General features: G+C 39.7%; 2 protein-coding genes across 3 annotated transcripts in view; both read right to left on the bottom strand.

The window, feature by feature from the left end:
• Positions 1-47: 47 nt before the first annotated feature.
• Positions 48-2,015, bottom strand: bmp10l (bone morphogenetic protein 10, like). Its single transcript, XM_005735189.2, has 2 exons — positions 1,460-2,015; positions 48-1,213 (listed from the first exon to the last, which is right to left on the bottom strand). The coding sequence occupies exons 1-2, from the start codon at positions 1,785-1,787 to the stop codon at positions 165-167; spliced, it is 1,377 nt and encodes a 458-aa protein (XP_005735246.1). The 5' UTR covers positions 1,788-2,015; the 3' UTR covers positions 48-164.
• Positions 2,016-3,442: 1,427 nt separating this feature from the next.
• The window catches only part of arvcfa (ARVCF delta catenin family member a), a 20,220-nt gene continuing 558 nt past the window's right edge, over positions 3,443-23,104 (bottom strand). Inside the window, exons 2-16 of one of the 2 annotated variants that reach the window (XM_005735187.1) lie at positions 16,907-17,083; positions 15,673-16,289; positions 13,863-14,341; positions 13,606-13,789; positions 13,389-13,506; positions 11,654-11,819; positions 10,843-10,860; positions 10,645-10,716; positions 9,697-9,824; positions 8,229-8,379; positions 7,951-8,143; positions 7,567-7,678; positions 7,149-7,236; positions 6,021-6,100; positions 3,443-4,365 (exon numbers count right to left, since the gene is read on the bottom strand). In XM_005735187.1, the coding sequence (XP_005735244.1) occupies positions 4,273-4,365; positions 6,021-6,100; positions 7,149-7,236; positions 7,567-7,678; positions 7,951-8,143; positions 8,229-8,379; positions 9,697-9,824; positions 10,645-10,716; positions 10,843-10,860; positions 11,654-11,819; positions 13,389-13,506; positions 13,606-13,789; positions 13,863-14,341; positions 15,673-16,289; positions 16,907-17,083 (2,676 nt within the window). In that variant the 3' untranslated portion in view covers positions 3,443-4,272. The remainder of the gene's footprint in view (positions 4,366-6,020; positions 6,101-7,148; positions 7,237-7,566; positions 7,679-7,950; positions 8,144-8,228; positions 8,380-9,696; positions 9,825-10,644; positions 10,717-10,842; positions 10,861-11,653; positions 11,820-13,388; positions 13,507-13,605; positions 13,790-13,862; positions 14,342-15,672; positions 16,290-16,906; positions 17,084-23,104) is intronic. The other variant, XM_005735188.1, reaches the window with a different exon arrangement.

Raw genomic sequence — 23,104 nt, 5'->3', positions numbered from 1 at the left:
AGATAGATAGATAGATAGATAGATAGATAGATAGATAGATAGATAGATAGATAGATAGATAGATAGATAGATAGATAGATAGATAGATAGATAGAGATGTTTCTAAGATGATGACTTTTAGATCCATCACAACACAGTCTTAGTAATAAGTAATACTCTGAGGACTATCTGCAGCCACACTCTGCCACCACCATTCCCTCATACTTGTGGTTGAAAGTAATCGCACCATTATCGTGATAAAGTAGTGAGATTGGCTCCAACTTTGTGGGTACACAGCAGGCACGCGGTGCTCTATCTGGATTCTTTATATTCAGCAGCGTCTGCACTATGGCATGTTTGGTGGGGGAGACCTCAGAAGTCATAGGCGGGTTGCATACGCCATTGCACTTGTACGCTTCGTAGCCCAGAGGTTGGATGATCCATGAATCCCAGCCAATGTCTTTAAAATCCACAAAGAGAGGTGTTCTTTTGCATGACTCGCTCTTAACATTGCGACGGATTCGAGGAGGTGCGTCATAGATAAGGTTGGACTGCGGTCGCATGAGAGACTGCTGGTTTAGCTCGTCCTGTTTAGCATGGCTGTTCTTGTGATTAACATGCTCCCAGAAGGGTTCTTGGCCCCTGCCCATGTTCTCAGGAAGGTCATTCTCGTGGTTGATCATTTGGATGAGCTCTTGTTTGTCCTGTTTGCGGTCTCTGCTCTGATCATCTGAGAACACAATCATTATTGTATTTTGTTTCCCGTCCAAGCTCCTGTCAATGTCCACCAAAGTTTCTGCCTCCTCTGTGGCCTCTTGTGTGGCCCCTTCATCCTCTGACCCCATACATGCAAGATGAACCTCGAGTCTGTGAGTTGCACACCCTGACTTCCGCCAGAGTGTAACCACATGCGTCAGTTCAAATGACACCCAGCTATTATCTTTTGCATGGATATGCTTTGTCACCAGTTCCTCCAGATCCTTCATCTCCAACACCTCCTCTTTACCCCTCCTTCTTCCTTCTTTCCCCACCTCTTTAGTCCAAACAACTCCCTCATGTATTTTGTAGATTGTCACCTTGCAATCAAAGCCAGCAGATGGTCTTTGGGCCTTCCAGACCAAAGTGAAAAGTTGAAGTTCAGCTAATGTTATTCGTTCGTGGTGAGGCAAGGAGATATTAAACAGCAAGGGATATATCCTTATACCCCTGGGTGTTATACCGTAGGGGGATGAATCTGAAATTAAAGGATGAAAAAGCGTGCTTCAAACTTTTTGTATGAATGTGCGTGATCAGACTTAAGGCACTCTCACTCATAAACTGTCAGGATGAAATAAAACAATGATAATTAGCATTTACAGTACATCACTTTCTCCTCCATAAGTCAAACTGTTGAATAATTTAAATTCCTGAACACAACATTAAACGTGACAAGAGTGTGCAGAAAGAAAAAATGTAAGTGGTAATATTTAGAAGCTTGTACCTTCATTATTGAAGCTGCGCACAATGTTGGCTGATGGCACAGCAGTCCGGTCATTAGCAAATCGGTTGTACAGCTCAAGCATGTACTCTGGCGGCTCTTTGTGAGCAGCAATTTGCCGGGTCTGGGGCCTCAGCTTTGTGAGGTTCAGCGTAGACAGAAACTGGCTTAGAAAGTCCCGTGCATCAACCAGTGGATTATCAACCACAACACTACCAAGTGATGCCCTGTGATGGTTCTCAGCGGGGTTGATAGGACTGCTCAAGCTCAGATGAATGATCACCAGAAGCAAGTAGATAAACCCAAGGTTGGAGAAAAGTGAAGTGATCATGGCTGAATGGAGGAAATGCTTAATTCCAAAGAGTAGACATCAGAAAGGAAGATGAGAGCCTTTGGAGAAAACACCTTGTTCCAGAGGTTTCTCTGTTAAAGGCCAACAGGTTGCAGTTGGGGACAAAGGGAAAACAGCTTTGCCCTTGTTGATCTGGTGGTTAGGTTCTGAGGGCAGGGCTGTGCTGACCAATGTGCTGTGCATGTTTGGAGATCGCTAAAGCATGAACTGCCCTCTCTCTCTGCACAAGGATCTTATGACATTTAGTCCACTGATATTCTCATTTACATGCAGTGAATTTAGGCAAAAAAAAGTTGTAAAATCAGAGCAGAATGTTCCATTTTGAAATCAAATAATCTTCCGTGTGATTTGGGTGGTTTTCCATATTTTTTAACCACAAATTGAATTTTACATATAGCACATAGGCTTTCATATAACTGACGCAACCCATATTTATGCTTGATACTTATTATAATCTCATAGATGTCTTGTATTTATTTATTCAAGCTTTACCCCCTGGGTTGCGTGAAACATTTCAATTCGTTGTACATTCTGTACGTGTTGCAGAAGTAAGAGAAAAGTGGAATTTGACTTTGACTGCACTTGCAAAACGAATTAAAAATAAAATATATTGGAAATGACTTCAGTTTTTGCCTTTGAGAGTTTTTATCCCCACTTCCTGCCTGATGTTGAGACTGATCTCAACATGACTGTGACCCACTAAATGCAGGTAATAGATTACAAATTGACTGATGTATTGACAGTTATTTTTATTGTGTCTTTCTACTGTTATTTTATCTGTGCTGTGATTTTGTTCTTTAAGTCCTTGTAAGGTGTCCTTGAGTGTGGTGAAAGGCACCTATATATAAATTCGATTATTGTTATTAATATTAAATAAAAAAGTATCAGCATTTTATGGTTTGCAATCTTCACAAAATGTCTTAATTTTGATTTGCCCTCTTAAATAAGATTAAACATTTTTACAAGGGTGATGAAATCATAATCCTTTTTGTGCATGGTTTTATTTGATTTTTGTATCCACAGTGGAGTAGTTTTGTGAATTAGCCCTGCTCCGGAACACATGTGAAATAATTCAAAATACTGTTTGTATGTAGGCTGGTTTATGAGATATTTTAAAGACTAATGTCTATATTATATATTACTTTCATCTGTTACCTGTCTAATACAGCTATTAATGGGCTTGTTTAAATAATCTTTGATGTCTTTGACACTATCTTTGAAACTATAAGCACTCTTTTTTTGCTTAAATTATTCTCCTAGCTTTCCTCAAGGAAAACCAAAGCCAAATGTCATTCCCATCATATGTAATGATATCTTGAGGCAGATTATAAGCGTCGCCTGGAGTGCTGCTGTGTTCAAAGTTCTGTAGAAAAGAGTGTCGCAAAATTGCAAACTGAGTGCAAAGCAGACAATGAGCATTCAGTTTCGGCATGCTTGGTAAACAAATTAGTGTCATAGTGTGAATGCTTTCAGAAAGACGGCTTCAATAATCGCTGTTTAAGCATTCGGGGGAAAAATCTGTCTGACTAGTGGGAGGTGTTTAATCTAACAGGTGCACACTGATAAAACAGAACACGGCATAAACTTCAGTCTGGAAAATAAAAAGAAAAGCAGAAATGAGAAATTATGCACATAATTTATTTTCATTTTCATTCAACATCGCAATGCAAAAAGGAACACTGCAAAGCAGAGTTGTATTGAATGTAGGATCGCTTACTGCTCTTTGCTAATACACATAAATAACTTTTAATTAATAACATGAGTATTACAATAAACATTACAATATAAATGCCTAAATTTAGAATATTAACAGTCCTTTGTTACACATGTACAATCCCATTTTTCCTCTCATGAAACAAATGGAATAGAGACACAGAGATTGGCAAATAGCCATACAGTCTACTCAGATTAATCGAGAAAAACAAAATTCCAAGTATATTTTTGATGGTTAGGTCAGTGATAGCCTTAATCCTACATGTCTCAAACACTTAACAAAAATAGTTCGGAAATGAACTTAGATCAGAATCTATTGTAACCCCAAAACCTACTGATGTGAACAACATCAAATCCACATTATTTTAGAATTGAATAGCTTGAGAAACAAGAAGTATACTGTAGCTAAGGAGTAAAATACAAATTGCACATGTCATATTCTTTGGAGTTATGATTCACCGCAGTTTGCATATTTGGGCTATTTCATATGTCATACTTAATCCCTCGTAAATTTCAGGAATCCAGTACACCTATAGCATCCCGAAAAGCCATAAAATCTATCAGCAAATAAACAAGGATACATGTAGGCGTTTGGCACATCTTATTATTATTATGTAAACAAAGGAAATCATTTTTAAGTGGATCTGTTTGTTTCTCTGTACAAGAATGTTCAGGTGGCACGAGTCCAGGTATCCTCAGTGGAAAATGTCTCTGCAGGATTTGACTGGTTTGATTGGCCGTGCTGTTACGTTTACACCCAGGAGTCCAGTGGTGGAGGTTTGTTATCCATGAGGCCCACAGCAGGCCTGCCAGCTCTGATGAAGTGCTTTCTTTCACTTATCGCCTAGGCCGATTTGCATGAGAAAAACAAGCCACAAGAAAGAAATCCTTCAAAACAAAATTCTGTAACCAAGTTTCAATCTGCTAATCCTACATGCTGTAGCAGTTACTCTGTTAAATTACAGTAAAATGGCAGATATATTTGTCAGTTTTCAGCTGCAACCGTTTGTTTTGTTTTTTTCAGTGCACTGACTGCATAAAGCACCGTTCACACAAGTAGCCCAGCCCACAGCCCAGAAGGCTTCCAGGCATCACATGACAGAAAGTCCACACGAGAATGCAAATGTCTGGCGCTGAGATCTCAAACATTAGCACGTCTTTAACCTGTCAGCTACCTAATAATAAAAAATAATGTGATATTGGAGTGTGCCAATGCGCAATTACTGCAGACATATTTTATATTGTCACGTGGTCAGTCTCCTGAATGGTCTATGCAAACGGCCGATTGAGCACAAACAGCATTTCAAGGAGTATGAATGTCCATGAAGCTGTGTGTTACATGTGAGAAAGGACAACTATATAAACTATCCTGATGAGATTCTTCCTAAAATGTCCAAAGTGCATTTGTGAAAGTTTCTTACTGTAAAAGAAAAATGACTGCACTGTGCTCTGTTGAATACAAGCTTTACTGTAAGGTGCTGTAAACTGGTTGGTTGTCATATATTGTTCCTACTGTAATCTCCATAAACAGTTTATCACAATAAAACTGACTGTGTGCACCTGACGCGAGTAACCTGAATTTATTTTTGTGTCTTTTTTCAAACTATGATGATATATCCTTCTCTTTTTCGCTTTATTAAACATTTCATCAGCTACCCTGAGAATGAGAGCAGGGCTATTTAATAACTGATTAGTAACTACAGGACTCACATAGTTCTCAAAAAATGGAAAAACCGAACCTGCATCCAGAGCAAGGTTTTAATAATGCTTTTTTCTTTAAAGCATCAGAAAAGCATTAAATGAAAGCATTAAAATGAGTAGAACTTAAACATTTAGGCTTTGTGCACTGTTATCCTGTAAAGATGCACAGCCCAGTATCATTTAAAGCTCTTCTTCGGATGTTAGCTGCCTTTTGTTCTGTTCTCTGTCAGATAGATCAAACTTCAATAACATTGATGTCGGGGCTCTGGGGTGGCCAATCCACGACTGATAGGGTGTCATTGTTGTTGTTTTTCTATGCACGTATGTGTTTTTACTGCGTTGCGAGTGTGTTGGCTAGATAAAACCGAAATTTCCAATTCAGAGTTGAGACTCCATAACTTCTGTTTCCACTGACTTTCAGGCAACTGTTTCTGTTTCCCCAACTACTTTTCTGTAGTTGGGAAATACTTCATTGTTTCCCTTCCTTAAGAAAAGCATCCTGACAGTTATCCTTCCATAGAGACCATTTCTGATGAAGGGCCAAATAAAAACCTTGTGAAAATGGTCAGGTACAAGGACTGGACTAGAAACGAGTGAGAAAGCAGCCAATGTCCAAAGAAAAACTATGAAGGCCCTTCGGAAAGCCCAGAGAACTATTGCTCAAGACCCCTGTGGCTCTTTGGAAGCAAAATATAATGAAATTAACAGGTCACTCAAGACTTCTGCACAATACTACATCTATTTAGCACCAGAAGGGTCCAAGCAAAGTCAGTGTTAAATGTTAAAAAGCCGGATTACCTGAAGAGTGTCTCTTTCCACAACAATGGGCGCCTTTCCATCTCCAATTCTATCATTTGGCTCCAAGCTTGAATAAACATCTGCAAGAGAAAAATCCTATTATTTCAATAGTATCATTTCTTGAAACTGATACTGATCAGCTTCGTTTTGCATCTCCAGTGGCAGCTGTAGCGTTTAATCATTATGGTGCTGTGAGCATTACAATAACACCATCTATCCATTTTATTCCACTCCAGGGTCACTGAGGGGCTCGAGCCTCTCCCAGTAGTAACAAGGACAAGGCTATTACACAAACACTAGAATTTAACCTCACCTTAGACATTTTGGGGGCCACTAAAGTGAAGATAATTGCACACTTAGACATGATGATGTGATAATAAGAGTTTATGAGTAGCCTAAAAATCTATAACCATTAATCAGACACGTTTTCAGTCAGTGTGTGGCAGTCTTAATCTAAAAAATCCCATTTTAAATGCATCAATCTTCACTCAACAGGATTTTTTTACTAATAAGCAATTAAGATAAACTATATTCATGTCAATTTCTATGCATGTTATTCATTTATTTAGTATGTGTTTAGGGGGGGGGGCACATACAAGCTAAAAGGTGTGTAACTTTTACCTTACAAATTTGCTTTGTGCCATTTAAAACCAAAAAGCTCAGAGAAAAACATTTAAATGCAATCATTCACTGAGAAGATTGCCCAAAATCCTCCACCCTTCACCAACCCCTAAAGGATATTTAAGTGGTGTTTATGTTTTGCAAAACAGCCCTGAGAGAGAAGAGAGTAAACCTGTTTAAGGGGAAGCTAGAGGTCGCTCTTGACGTGGGAAAGTGGGTGTCCTTCTGAAATCAAATGTGACTGGTGATGCATGAGCCTGTCCTGCCTCCAGGAGAGACTGTTCAGGCTAATAAGCCGAGTCTGTGCACTGATAACCTTGGCGGCACATCACTGGTTTGGGGGCAGTGTTTAAGAAGAATGTAGTCCAGGACTGCGAATGTTATGTCTTTGTCCGTGACATGAGAAGAACCTCAGTGTGTTTGACAGCTTTTTTACTCCCAGAGCTAGAGGACACTTTTCTCATTTAGATGATGATTTAATAAAAATGCACGCTGCAATTTTCTGACCTTGAGTTTTGTCCATGAGAGGCAAAGTGATGTCATCACTTCCTTGCTTTCCGCTCTTGGGTTTTTTTGGCACTCCGGTAGTTGTGGGCTTTGAAAGACGACAAACGTAACATTACTGGATGACAGATGGTTTGCTTTTTGTGATGTTCTAATTTTATAAAGTGGCACGACACTGAAATCCTCTGCTAAGTGGCTTAAAGCTTACTATAAACACTGCTTTTCTGCATATAAATCAAGGCCAAAAATACACTCTCAACCTTTCTTTCTTTCCTTTTTTTCCACACAGATCTTCTTGTTTCTTCCTTATAACTATTTGGCAGCATGCATTGCCATGTGTAAAAAGGTCTGAATGATCATGCTTGTGTTAAAATCAATCTTTTCTTGAAGTTTTAAATTGGCACAAAATCAACACAGATACCTTAAAGTGGCTCTTGTTCCAGCCAGCTTTGTTCAGAGTGTTTCTCAAGTCCTTGTAGGCCCATATTGTCTGAAGCACATGGGAGGCTGCCTTTGTCTCCCGCGCTGATTGGCTGACAACGGATCATATTAGATATTGTATAAAAAAAAAGCAGAGGAAATCTCTAAGACAGTAACGTCTCAATGATTAAACTCTAAATGCACTGGAACATGGCGAGACGATGCACTGAGGCAGAAGTCTAAGAAGATATTACGGCCAATAAAACTACGATGATACTATCTTTTTTCTGTTCTATCTATAAAAATGTTAGTTGATCAGCCTTTTTTTTATTATTTAAGCTTATATATTTAAAAATGTGTAGATGTATAAGATTCGGTTTTTAACCTTGACTTATTGATGGCCACCAGCTTCTGCACAGCATGACCCTGAATGAGCAGCCGCGCGTTCTCTGGGTTATCTGTGATGATCTCGTGAATCGTGTTGAGTATGGACACCACCGTATCCCCCTCGAGATTCTTCGCTGGATGCTGCTGCCCACACGGCAGATTACCGACGAGGTCCCTCAGAGCATAGTTCCCTGCAACCAGAGACAGACAAAGATGAAAATGTTAGCTCGGCTATGCGAATAGAGCCAAACGTATACAGGCGTTAGAAACCTGTACCTATTAAATCTTTGTTTCTTCTGTCCATAGCCAGGTTGCGAAGAGCAATGGCCACAGCTCGCACAGCTTTGTCCACGTCTGAGCGCAGGAGCTCGACCAGAATAGGCAGACCTTTCTCTTTTCTCACTGTCGCCCGGATATAGCTGGACCACTTCAGATGGAAACACAGAAATGAAAAATAGCAGAGGGAAGACGTCGTGGTTTTTGATTGTTTGGTCAGTCTTAATTCTTAGCCCTCATAAACATGAAGCAATATTTTCCAGTGAAATTCCACTGAAATATAAAAAATAAATGTTTGTTTATTCAAATAATGACTGAATAAGGAAAATATGCTTGGTATAAACTGAATGGGTTTAACCAGATTTTTAAGTGTATAAATTTTGAAACTGTAAGGTAGAATACAGCTTTGGCTGCTCCCTTCACAAGGGGGTCACCACAGCGGGTAGCTCCACATACATGATTTGGCAAATGTTTTACACTGGATGCCCTTCCTGAAGGGATTTGCATCTCCAGCTGGGATCAACATGGTTAGGCGAATGTGCCAACCACTACACTGGTAAAATCTAAAAATAAATACATAAATGAATAAGAAATCCAATTATGCACTTTTATCTGCTCTCTTTTGACATGATTAGCTGTAAAAAAAAAAAAAAAAAATTTTAAAAGTCATTTTATTTTTGGAGCGGCCTTCTTCTTAAATGGTAGTGACATTCATGGTGCACTATATGTTACAAAGCACATTAGTTAGAAGACCTATGGACCCACTTGGGGGGGGGACACAGCGGCAAAAGCTATTTTGGATGCCGATGACACGGTCAGACTAGAGAGTAAGCTGCGTAATGATGTCGCCTGAAAAAACAAAGCCAACCAGTCAAGAAAAGAAAGCTTCGCATATCCCCAAGGAAGGACTTGAAGAGGTTGTCTCTTTTGATTGTGATTGCTGCAGTGATTGGAATAGAGGGTAAATCGATCGCTCCAGTTTAATTCACTTACGGTATTTCTTTAGGATAGAACTTTATTTTAAGCATCTTCTTCTCTTCTCCTAATACACGTGCATTTATTTAGTGACTTTGTAATCTTACTGACCACTCAAAGCATTTCAGACAGCAAGTCACGTTTGAAGCATTACAGTCACGCAGTACCTTATCTAACCCAGATCCACAGCACACAAATCAACCTAACATGCATGTCTTTGGAGCATGCACAATGGAGAGCAAACTCCACACAGAAAGGTTCCAGCTGGGATATGAACCAAGAGCTGTCTTGCTGTGAAGCGACAGTGCCAACCTCTTCAACACCCCTTTTTAAGGCTCTTCTTTAGCTATATTCTTTATAGCTTCTCTATAACAATAGAGAGTATAATCAAAGCAAGTGTCACATTAAAACTGCATTCATTTAAAGTTTAAACACTTCACAACAGCAACCCAGGTAGTTGTGCGTATAAGAGATAACTCTTCTATCTACTCACAGCCCAGTGTCCCGCAGCGAGGTTCTGCAGCGCTCCTGCAGCTGCCTCCAGGGTGTTGTGGTTGTGACTGCAGGTGAGAAGAGAGAGGTAAAGCCTCACCACCTCCGGCTGGTACAGCAGCTCCAACCCTTGAACACAAAGTCAGAGAAATATTACTCTAAAAAACAAAAAGAAGAAGAAGAAGAAGAAGATCCCAAACCAGTTTGCAAATATATGTTTGTGTTCAAGACATTTGTCTATGTAGGTCAGTTCAGGTCAGCAGGTTGGTAGGTCAGGGGCTAAATATATATTGTTTAATGGAAGAGTGTGGTAGAAAATTACTACTCCAGCTGACTCCCTACTGCAGAGACTTTTTTTTCTGTACTAAGCCAGGGGAGCGGAGGCTGCTGGATGCCTGACAAGTATAATAAAGCTGACCCTGAACCATAACATGCTTGTCATTCTGATTTGCATTCACAGACTGCAGCGTGGGAGGCATAAGCTGTTCTCTGATCTCTTTCCTAATGACAGCCAGATCCACATATACAGTATTCAAGCATACGGTACAATAGCGATTTCTGTTCTTTTCTCTTTTTTTTATCTTACACAATACCACATAAAGACATGTGGGTCATCCAGTGTTTTGAGCAAACGCCAGATAAAACGTTCAGTCTTTGAGTTGATGGGCTATTTTGTTTTAGTAATGAAATTTTCCACAAGTGGCGCAGGTGCTGATGTGTGGCTTTGCATTTCAATGAATTCTCTTTGAGGCCATGCCAAAATCATGCTCGCACAGCAAATAATGTAACGCAGAAAGCAGGTACTGATGACTGATAATAATGATAGACAGTGGAAGTCCTTCTCAATACAGTTACCTTTCAGCTATTTACAGTAAGCCTGATGCAAAGGTACTCTACTTTTGTTGTATTTAAAGTGCAGTGTGAGGCTTATTACTGTATTATTGGATACCTTTCATTAGCTCTGTACATTTTGGCAAATCCAATGTACTGTATTTTCTGTCCATAAATCCATTTTTCCAACCTGCACATCACAGATACACACATGCACACAAACACCGGTTTTTAGTCAGAGATAATGTCAACAAATTGATCATGGTATCACAACATCACCGCTACGGAAAGATTCTGGAGGAATAAGCAGACTGACCTTGATTGAACCACTCTTCTGATTAATGTGATTTGAAGGGAAAGAAGAAAGAACAATGTCAGAACAATGTAATTATGCCGCAAAAACGGACACATCAGCAGAAAACACATGGCTCCTCCGTGTAGCGAGACACTGAGCAACTCATCAGGCTAATGTTTTGCTCACAGGGGTATTTGTCAGCTTTAGCATTGCTGAGAACCATAAAACTTTAAATCACTGTTAACTCAAACCCTAATGGTTCCCCATTAAGTTGTTTCCTTCTCCACAGAGTGCTGCAGCCTATTAATTCTCAGCAACATGTCTAATTTTTATTTAGGTATATAATGTTAAAAAATAATGGTCCAGCCTTTGCTGTCCTTATTGTTGCATCAGTGGCATGGTGCAAAAATTGCATAACTGATGTAACAAAACATATCTAGGCGTTTTCCAATTTCTGAACCTTGCATTCCAGCCAAAAAGTAAAATCTATCATCAGCTCCTCCGTCTGCAGGAATATGAAATATTCAGACTCTGAGAGGCATAAAGGGATAATAAAGAAATGTGAGGCCTAACAGCAAAAAAGGCAAAACGAACGATCTGGTCAGAGATTACAGCTGTAAAGTGTAAACAAACAAAATGTATCCTGCTGAATATTAGTACAGAAAATGTGTGCCAAGCACTGAAAAGGGAGGAAGAAGAGAATGAACATTTTGATAGTAAACTGTCCATCCCTCATAAAATTACTGCGGATATGTTTTAGACATTTTCACCTTGTATACAGCATATAGAGTCCTAGTTTTGAGTCACACATGCTATGATGTATCTTACCAACCTTTGGGTCTTTTTCCTGAAAAACAGTCCGTTTCATTTTTCTTTGGATGCCCGATGGATCTCATGAGATGATTTCCGTGGGGCTCCTGAAATCGCTCCGCTCCTGGTATTTCTTTGTGAACGTGATAGGACAGGTTCCGAAGGATGCAGACGCAGTTCTCGACCGACTACGTGAAGAGCAGTGATGAAAGATTGCAGTTTAAAAAAGGATGTATAGAAAAATAATTCTTTAAATACCACATCAGAGACATTAGATTAGAGTCTCCGTATAAAAAGGAGAATTTTGAGAAAATCTCAAGAGCTTTGAAGAACCTCATCCATACCTAGATTTGATGACGTTTAATAACCGTCTGAATCTGGTGCTGTTTCCAATATTAACTTAAATTTGAGACTAAAGCAACTTGACTTTCAGTGGATTTTCTATTTCAAGTACTTTATAGTTAAAGTACTTCAATAAATATACTCACAAACCATCCCTAAACTCTAAAAGACAGAACATTTAAAAAATAATAATAAAAGCAGAACTTCCACTTAAACAGTAAGAGAGACTAAACACGGTTTTAATTAGAAAGACAGACACTAATAAACAATGAGCTCAAGTAATAAGCCAATATGACCGGGGTTTAAAGATTTTATGCTCCGGTCTCCCAATAGCAGGATCAGAGGAAAAAAAATCTGTGGCCCGGAGCAATACATCCCGATATACCCCATCCATCACCTGTCCACTGACACTGAAACAAACAAACTGAGAGCAACATAAACAGTTTTCCCTAAGTGGAATTTCTACAAACTGTTGTTTAGAGCAGCACTTGAAATCCCCCTTGTTAAGTTTTATGGGCATTTCATAAAGAGGGGTATTTATACCCATGGTGTACTTGTTGTGCTGTGCAGGTTCAAAATAACTCAAAATACTTTACTAACTGTAATAGTCAAGTAGTAGATAAATATTTTATAAATGAACACTATAGATAGCTATGTTTATTCTACTGCTAAAAGTCATGAAAAGTCGTTTTAAAAGGAAAAGGGCATAGAATTTAAAAGTCAAAATTATGCGGCTGTACAACTGTACAAAGATTGGGAGAGCTGTGGAAAAAATAGTTCAATATTTAGTTACATTTCTTGGGTACATGGCTGAGACGTTTAGGTTCTGTGTCCAAATGGTGGAGTATATGTGAAGTTTACCAAACTGGCCCAAGCACTGACAGGTCAGCTGGGTAAAATGAATTGCAACAATACTAAAGGCCATTTTAAATAAGTTTGGAGCATGACTCGTAGTGTTGAAGAGTTACTGAAGTTCATCTGTCGGGCACGTTTGTTGGGCATGTCCAGTACATCTTTTCATCCCAAGAGCGATACAAGCAATTAATCATTCCATCAAGTGACTCCCACAGACCTGTTTGGATTCACAATTATAAGTACCTCACTACTTTGTTAAGGGGTTGATAAACAGTGGTTGATAAAAATGTATATGACTGTATAGTAGAGGTGTAAGTAGCTATAGGGGTTATTAAGGTAAAAAACTATATGGTGTATAAACATGCAGTCAGTGATAATGTCACAAATATGCAGCTACACTGTTGTATATTAGGAGTCACCAGCATCACCAGTTATGATGTCACAATTTTAAGCATGGTTACATTTCTCTGCAGCTTTGAGAAATAATTGTCATCATTAGAAGCTACATTTAGATTTTTATTTATTCTTAAACTTGAAATAAGAGTAGTGACTGCAGCGACCTTATTGTCTGTGTCCTTGTTGACAACAGCTGACTGAAGGGCATGAAGGAGCGCAGCCACCAACCCCTCACACTCTCTCAGTCTCTGTCGAGCCTCGGCCCCATCTGAGCTGACGTTCCTGCAGAAACAACTTTGTTTGCAAAGCTGCACAAACTCCATCACAAGTGAGCTTTTACCGGCTGTTTGTCATATGTTCCACAACGGCCGGCAGGGTTACCTCAGACACCCAGAGGTGTTCTTGAAGACTGTGGTCCACTCGGCGCTCTGCAGTTTCGAGGGGTCTACTAAGTCTCTCTTCCAGCCTGAGTGTGGGATGATGATTTCATCAGTCAGTGTTTGAAGTCCGTGGTTGATTACCATCATCTTTAGTGGCTCGTGTGATGAGAGGTTCCACAGGGTGCCTGCAGTGATAGAATACAATTATGAATAAAGAATAAAGTTGAAGAAGTAGCTTTAAAAAAAAATCAGCAATACCTGTCACTAACTCTTTGACCTCCATGCTGCTGGTCTTCCTCAACAGCCTAACTAAAGCTTGGATTCCATCACAGTTCTTGATGGCCATCTTATTATTGTGGTCTTTCCCGAAAGATATGTTGCGCAGTGCACCGCAGGCCTTGCGGTGGACTTCTGCCTTAGGATGGTCTAATAGTCCCACCAGAATTGGCACTCCATTCAGGTGGCGGACCTCTTGCTTTATTCGGTCATTCTCATAACACAGGTGCTGCAGATAGGCTGCTGCGTTGGACTTGACCGGGTCCATTGGGTGGCTGAGCATGGAGATCACCTCATGCAGGTTGGGATCTCTCCAACGCGGGTCTCTTCGGATACTGTCCAGGCTGACCATGCTGCTTCGTTTGTGGGGTAACTGCAGGGTCTGCGCTCGACACATGGCCTGAAAGAAAGGATTCAGGTTCCCCTCCAGCTGTGCCATGAAGGCGTCGTCGTAGCCACTTCTATAGAGACAGATTTACACACACACATTCATGTGTGTATCAGGATTGATAAAAAAAATACATCTCATTTATCAAGTCATCTGGAACATGTGTTTACTTCCTTGCTAAAAGTGGAGATTATTAATAAGCGTTTTTTTAGCTAGTACCAGTACCAAAATTAGCCAGTAGCTGCTTACCTCTTCCTCTGTAGCTTAATAAACAATGTGCCTAAATTTCCTTGTGCCTTTTGATTGTGTAGTGGTCACAAATTTAAAACTTTAGCATTTTTTTTTCACCTTTGAACAAAAGCCAGGTTATCTCTTTGCTCCTGCATACAGAATTTATGCTTAGCTATGCTAACAATCACATAGCTTCAGACTCATAGTACTGTATGTGAGGTGCCATCTTTCGTCTGCATATTCTCAACAAGAAAGTGAACCATTTCCCAAAAACTATCATATTCTTTAAAATTCAACAGCCTTAATTAAGCAGATTCACATTACAATCACTGTGTCTAATAGATTGAGCTTCAGTAAATTTACAAGTGTTGTATCTTTGGTAAACAGTTCTGTCTGTCTGCGCGAGCGAAGGAAAAGCTTCTGGCAGCCAATAACAGGTGAAACCTCCTTATTTATCAACTTTGCAGCAGGCTGCCATCACTGATTGATACCAGCTGCTACTTAACTGCTGTCCATCTGTCTTTCTATTATCCAGGCTGACTCGAGACTGGAGCAAAGACAGAATCTGGATGTTTGTGCAGGTAAATAATTTAGTATATAGTATTATCATTGATAAAAGATTAGATGTACATATTTAAAATGTTAGGCTGTGAGATTTATAATATTTTTTTTGGAAATTGTCAGGAATTTTTCTAGAAAACGTGTCAATAACCTTTTGCTTTAATCATGCTAGAAAAACTAATCAGTTGTAGTGTGGATATATGCTTGCTATGAATGTCAAAGGTCAACTGGCTTTTCAGATTAGCTTCAGTTTGTAGAGGCCATTTGTAAAAGGTGAACTCGTTACCAGAGACCTTGATATTTCAATAAACCAAACTGCTCCTTCACCTCCGACTAGCCCCTCCTCAAAACACACACATAAATTACCCTAAATAAACTCACTCCACACCAAACCCGCTCAACTGCTTCACTTAAGAATGTCCTGTTAAATCTTCACCTCTATAGTGTAGACTGACTGACAAACCAACACGAACATATTACAAATTACAAATTCTCCCCTCAAATTATCTACATAAGGACTGATCTGTATTTGTCCCCATCTGTAGGCCACAATACAAAAATAGAAACACACTGTGGGATCCGTAACATGTCATCTAATGTATCATTACCTACCTGGTTCTCGAGGGCTCCCTGAGAAGCTCCATGGTGGTGATTGGCCTAAACTGGTGGATTCCCCCCAGAGTTGGGTAATTAAGAGGTGGGTGGTTGGTCTTCATATCCACAGGGTTTTCTCCCCGTTCACTGTGGCCGTCCTGTTCTGGCTGGCTGCTCAGGCCTGCAGAGGCGTAGCTGTCTCTGAGGAAGGGTAAGGTGTAGTGAGCCCCTGACTGGAAGTTTTTGGCGGACCAGTAGCCATGGAGGTTAATTCGGGACAGGCTTCCATATCCTGCACATAAGTCACCACCGATACCTCTGTAGGCATCAGGTAGGGCGTACACTGCGCTCTGACTGTCTGGGTTAGCTGACTGAGGCTCAGAAGGCTGCACTATCAGCTGGGGTTGTGGGGGTGCCATGGTAGTGCTGATGGTTGTTGTGGTTGGTGTAACAGCCTCAGAGGGCTGAGTGCTTGTTTCAGGAGTAGGTTGTTCAGTGGTAGCGTCATCTCGAACCACTGATGGTGATGTGAGATCAGGTGAGGCTGATGTCTGCAGGTTCTCCTGCTGTATCTCTGTAGATTCTTGGGTCTCACTCGTGGCCTTTTCACCCTCTTGTTCCACAGCCTTGGACTCCTACAAAGATAGACGCGGCTGTTATCCCAGTCTTTTCAGAATCTGTGTTAATCTTCCCACTTTTCTCTCTTTCCTTTTAATCCCAGCAAACTGATGTTTACAGTGACATCGGGAGGTATTTGGTCTGGATGTACTACAGTTGCACAAAATTGTTTCTGTTACCTGCAGTGTGTTAATCATTTTGTTTTTAACTCTACGGCATATCCCATTTCTTATAGTGATGATCAATCATCATCTTTTTAGCACATCCCTGGCTTAGTGAGCCTGCAGTAAATAATGACTTCTTTGTTTCTGCCAAAGGATAATAAATTCCCCTTATTTGAAAATGAGTTCAGATTGGAATCCAGCAAAAGAAGTTGAGGCCCAGCCACTGTTTGGAAGCAGAGTCAATTGCTGGAAATTTAATTGTCTGGTGTAGTAAATTGATTTTTACTTTAACTCTTGGATTGTACAGTGTACGATAACTTATTGTCAAATTAAACTAACCATATTCAATTCTATGACCAATGATTAATACACCTTTTAAGTCTGTGGACTTGCCAATCAATCAAAATCTACATTAACAAGGTGCATTAAGTTACCAGGTGGTGGCAAAGTGTGACCTTAAAGTCATTAACCTCAGTGTCTGTCTGCTGTGGGGTGTCGGTTTCTGTGGAGCTTTCATTGGTCGAGGTCATCACAGAGGCAATGGAAGTGGGCGTGTCCAGTTCGTCACTGGCTGATGGGTTATCCAGAGCTCCTTCTTTGGCTTCCTGGGACAAAGACAGTGGAGGAGGCCCCTCTGCACTCTGCTCCTAAATAATAATAAAAAAAAAGAACCATGTAAAGCTTTGTCAGTGATCACATTAATGGTGTGTATTGTGTACAACCCGACCCGATCAATTAGTCAGCGTTACTAGGAAATGCATTGACTAATATGAAAAATGGGGAAAAAATACATAACATTATTCAGAAAAAGTAATTTAGAATAGGTTTTGTGAAACAGTTTGTCCAGCAGCACATGCAGCAGTGTATCAACACAGCTGAGCAGATGATGGTGGGGAGCCAGGCAGTGGCTGTTTTATGAAATGTTAAACAATTGCCCATCATTTTGCTTTGTCACTATACTAACTATAGCGCATTTTATCTTTATATATAGTTGTGGTCAGAAGCTTAAATACACTCATCATGGACAAATGTCCTGCTAAAAAAACAAGAATTAAGTGCAGAAGTTTCTGTGGAATCCATCAAGGTTAAAATCATACATACTGGCTCAAATTGTCCTTAATAAGTTGCACTTAAACCAGATGCTTTTGGTAGCTAACGACAAGCTTCTGAGATCGTTCTAGGTGGATATTTGATCACTCTCTTCTTGGCAGAATTGTGTTAGAATTCATTTAAATTGTTTGGTCCAGCTTTCAAGCGTAGTCCATACATTTTTGTAGTTTCAAGTTAGGGTTTGAGTTTGTAATTCTTGGTCCTTTTTTAAGAATTTCCATATTTATGATTTGCTATGTTCTTGTAATGTTGTTTTGGATTATGTGTTGGAGTTTATAGTTTGTTTGGTTTTTTGGAAGGTTATATTTTGGTTCTTGAGTTCTAATTATCATGTCTTTCCTATGTCTTTTTGTCAGCTCTCCATCTTTAATCGCTTGGTGTTTAGTACTTACTGTGGTTGGGTCCCTGGGCCTAGGACCCAGTGTTTTCAATGTTATGTTGTTTGTGCATTTCCTGTCTTATCTTTATGTTGCTGTACCACCTGATTCTGTTCACCTGTGTCTTCTTTTTCCCATCTGTGTCTTCTCTCCCTAATTACCTTGTGTGTGTATGTAAGCCCTCAGTTTTCCTTAGTTCCTTGTCGTGTCATACTGTTGTGTTTCCTCCACATCATTATTCCAATATCTGGACTCTAGCCATGTGAATTTCCTGCCTCAGCCCCAATAAAAGCTCCACTTTGTTTTAGTTAAGTCCTCGAAGTCTGCTTTCTCCACCTTCACACTCCTTATGACAGGTTGAGGTCAAGACTTTGACAAGGCTATTCCAGAGCTTTATGCTAACCTGCTCTATCTATTCCAAAGCCTGTTTTTTGGGAGGATCGTTTCCTGCTGGAACACCAAACTAAAGTGCTTTTAGCTATCTAGCTGTTGGTTTAAGGTGAAGTTGAAGAATTTGGAGATAGTCCTAGTCCACTGGGATCAAAACTGTCCAACAGTATAAGGCTCTCACCACCATGCTTGTCAGCTAGTATCGTGTTTTTAGGTTTGAAAGCTTCATCTGTACTCCTCCAAATATACGTCTTGTCAAATAGCTCATCCATTGTCTCTTGACCATAAAACTTCACTTGAGTCTTGGCTATTCCTGAACATCTAACCAATTTCCTTAGATGGGTCTTCTTCCAGACCTTGGGAAAGTGGTGACACATCCAAATGTTTTAAGTACAATTGTCTGCACTAACGATCTTGGAATAAGCAGTTTTTTAGAAATGGCTCCTTCCTAACTTGCATAAATCTCCAATTTTCCATCTTAGATCTTCACTGAGTTCCTTGGGATTTCTCATTGTTCTGATTATTGGTCAGTCCAGTGAGAGCTATCAAACAAATCATTTTTATGCTGGCAAAGAGAAACTCACTCATGAAAATCATGATCACTAATGAGAATTTAATAAGCCCTGGCCTTGTCCATTTAAAAGACTTAGAACCTTGTGCACTTGTGCAGCCTATTCTTGTATTGTAAAGTGATTAAAGATATGTGCTGTCATTCCACCCTCGAAAAGGAACAACTTGAAGATATCATTTAACACCCCAAATTATCATGACACTCATGCCCATGACGACAGTGTGTAGACGTCTGACCAAAATACAACCGTATGCATAAGAATATATAGGATATATTTACATATACATATTTGATAGTATATAATTAAATCCAACTGCCTAAAATTGAGAAACATATTGCTGTCCATGCTCTAATGTACATAATTCTTACAATACATTAAAAGGGACATTGCAATTTAGTAAACAACATTATGATAGCATACTGTGTCATTAAAGCAATTGCACATAATAAGGAAGCTGCACTTAATGTTGGGTTGTGAGCAGAGTCAGTGCTGAGAGCTCATCTCCTTTCAATTATCATGTAATTTATGTAATTCAAAACACAAACTGTGAATTCCTGATGAAAAATATACTCACTTTTTAAATTAGACTAATATAAATAATAATAATATAAGTCTGGAGTAAAGAAAACACAACAATCTCTCTGTGTATGAGCTTTTTTGTGAACTGTAATCTAATTGGGCAAAATGTCCACTGGGAAAACAATGACTCAAGCTGGTTCAGGGCAGTTCTGTCCATGATCATGCCCATCATGCACAAAAAAGAGAGCGAGAGAGAGAAAGTAAAAGAAACGTAGCGACATAATAAGGAACCCTAAAAGGCAGCCTTATATGCATACTAGAGTGCACAATACAGAATCAGTTGGCTTGTTTCTGCCATCTTGTAATCTAATCAAAAATATCTAGAATCCCTGGATATATGCATAATTGCTTTCTTACTTATGTGCACTGGAGTGTGCTTCCATTTGTTTTAGCTGTAATAGGCAATTCCTGAACCTTTACACTCAATTCCCGTTAAAATTGAGAAACTACTCCCCTTATTTAAACTGATAAAGTTATCAGCCAACTTTCTCAGCACTTGTGAAAACTTAAAACATTATGACTTCAGGGAGCTAAATTATCTTTCAATATTAAAAAAATATATATTTGACAGTCATTTTACAAGGAAGCTTTCAAAGACTAAGCAAAGATAGAGTGCTGTGAAAAAGTATTTGCCCTTGATTTCTTAGTTTTTCGCATACTAGTCACACTCAAATGTTTCAGATCATCAGACTATTTTTATTATTAGACAAAGATAACCTGGGGAAACACAATCTAAAGAAAACAAAGAGCTGCTAGGAAATAAAGTCGTGACATCTATCAGTCTAGAAAGCGTTGCAAAGCCATTTCTAAGGCTTTGGGACTTCCCGAACCACCTAATCAAAGCCGTAATCAAAAAAATGGAAAAAACAAGTTATGAACTTTTCTAGGAGTGGCCAGCCTACCAAAATGACTCCAGGACAGCTCATCCAGGAGGTCACAGAAGAACCCAGAATAACATCTAGGCCTCGCTCACATTGGCTAAGTTCAGAGTTAATGATTCAGCAATAAGAAAGAGACTGAGGAAAAGTGGGATCCATGGAAGAGTTTCAAGGAGAAACCACTGCTGACCAAAAAGATCACAAAGGTTTGTCCCAAATTTTCCAAAAAACATCTTGATGATCCCCAAGACTGATTTGAAAATATTAAAAATAATATACATGTGTGATGGTCTAGGGCTGTGTTGGTGCTTCAGGATCTGGATAATATGCTATAATTGATGGACCCATGAATTTTTCTCTCTACCAGGAAATCCTGAAGGAGAATCACCAGCCATCAGTTCAAGAGCTTACTAAAGTTATTTTAGTCTAATGTTAATTAGACTAAATGTATTCTTAACTATTTTTTCTATGATATTCTGAATCTTGTAAGTGTGACAAATATATAGCAAATAAATAAATCAGAAAATGAGGAAGGGGGCAAAATGCTTTTTTACAGCACTGTATATTTATTACTGCCCCATCTTCGGTGCTTGCAAACTGAAGTGGATGGGATAATGCTGAGTTCCCCAGAATTAAGTATGCATCAGATCAGCTCCACTGGCTGAAACATCATGCAGGTAATACTGGTTCCTCTGTGTTGTTAAAAACTGTATCTACCTTATTCACAATGTGTTAAGTAAGAATTTCTTGAAATGGCCCATTAGCAAAACTCTGAGCAGAGCGACACTGTAATGGCACTGTACGAGTCTCAGACAGTTAATTACTTAAAACAAATCGGTGAAACGTGGTTTAGCATCTCTGAGCCCTGAGCTGTGCTACTGCTCTGGTACAAAATGTGGATATTTCCATAATTTAATCTTGTTTATTTCAGGCAGAAGTTAAATTTCCTCTCCAATTTAACAAAACTGGTTTCATTAAGCAGAGTGGATTAATTATTGAACATCTTGGTCTGAGAAATAACTGGAGGAACTTTTTGACTGTAAACACATTTTCAGCTGACTTTAAACTTCACATTTATTTCAGTATGTGTCTGCAGAAATTTGATTAACGGCTCTGCTCATTGTAATAAATGGCTAATGTACATCCTTGAGTCTTCAAGACCCTCTGAGTGAAGAGTTAAAATTATACAGGCAATAATGAAAGCGCCCAATCAAAACAGTAGAGTACAATTAAAATCTTTTATAATGAAGAAAATCATTCAACTGCATCATCAGTGAACCATCCTCAACAAGTCCTCCGACTAATCGAAATCAATTTTCCCCGTGATCACTCAACGGCACATGCACAATATACTGAGATAAAACAAAATAAACTGTTAAATCTCCCCAAGCTTTCCTCTTTCTGAGGCTGCGGCATTAAACTGAACAAGAGGCGAGAACTAAAACCCACTGCATTAAATCAGGCTGCAGTGAGCAGCTAACTGAATGTGTGGAGAGGGCGAAAGAGAGCCTGATTCGCTTTCAAACACCTCACCTCACAAGAGCCCCTCATATCCATGTGCAAAATGTGTCAGTGGGGAGTGGAGATGAAAGGGTCACCCAGGAGAAACTAGCAGCGAGGGGATGATCCTAGCCTGAACACCTCTGGGGGAGGCTGATTGGATATTGTTAGGCAGCATTAAATGAAGGCCTGGCCAAAAGACAGAAGGGGTACTACTGTCCTGTACAGAAGGCTTGATTAAGGATTTGCAGGATGTTAATAGGCTGGACAGTGGCCTGTGTGCTGTCTCTGTCTGATTCAAGCTCCAGGGAAGGCCAGGCCCCTGTGAGTCAAAGCTCATTTAAATAACTCACTGCACCATCACTAAGTATGCTCGCAGAGCCAAATAGGTCAAGATGATGATTCTGAATCCGACTGAGATTTAAAGGGGGAAAAAACGAGTTATAGTATATAGATGTTAGGTGCAGTGGTGCAGGGACAGAATGACATGATTAGAATCTTGTTCCCATCAACTCTCAGAATCGAGGCCAGCAGCAGCAGCACTCAGGGTTTTATTTTGGGAGGAAGAGGCTGATCTAATGCTGACTAAGTTCAGATTTTGGTGACCAGCTCAAGGGCATGACAGACACAAGCCATGATTCAATCTGGTCTCAGGTCTATTTCAAAAAAAGAACAACGGGCATTCTTGATTGCATTTACATGTGAGGGTCAAAGTCATTTAGGAGTGATCAAAGTGAGGTATAAATTTGCTTAAACAGACAGCTTGTCTTTATCCGAACGGAGGATTGAAACAGTAATGCTGCCACGGGATAATAAAACATGACATCAGCCTGCTGATGTCAGAAGACATTAGTCACAACTTTGTCACAACTCATCTGCCCTCCACTATCTGTTGAATCAGTGATGCTTAAGCGCAAATGTGCAGAATAATTGCACTGAAATGGCAGACGCTTTAATAAACTCCTCTTATTTGTGGCTAGTTTCCTGCAGAAGGGCCATTATGCAATGCATCATGTTTAAGCTTGATGTAGCCACGCTTCTCTGTTTGAAAGAAATACTGATTCAAAATGACAATCCAGAGTGAAAAAAATGGGGAGAGGAAATTCTTCCTCAACATTTCCATCAGAAGCCAGATTTCACTCCTGATCACAGGCTGATCCTCAAATAGTTAAATGCTGCATGGTCAGATTTAATGTCTCACTGATACAGTACATCATGGCAATGCACTTAGCAGAGTGTGTGCAGCATCACCCCCCCCCCCC

The sequence above is a fragment of the Pundamilia nyererei genome, unplaced genomic scaffold, assembly GCF_000239375.1.
Source record: "Pundamilia nyererei isolate P.nyererei 1_Seehausen unplaced genomic scaffold, PunNye1.0 scaffold00063, whole genome shotgun sequence".
In the NCBI taxonomy this organism is placed as follows: Eukaryota; Metazoa; Chordata; class Actinopteri; order Cichliformes; family Cichlidae; genus Pundamilia; species Pundamilia nyererei.
This window is presented reverse-complemented; position numbering and strand designations above follow the sequence as displayed.

Bases quoted from the DNA above. Each gene is read 5' to 3' on its own strand.
- bmp10l (XM_005735189.2), bottom strand. From the start codon at position 1,787: ATGATCACTTCACTTTTCTCCAACCTTGGGTTTATCTACTTGCTTCTG. The intron at 1,214-1,459 runs GTACAAGCTTCT...CTTTAATTTCAG, and splicing joins GCGCAGCTTCAATAATGAAG to ATTCATCCCCCTACGGTATA.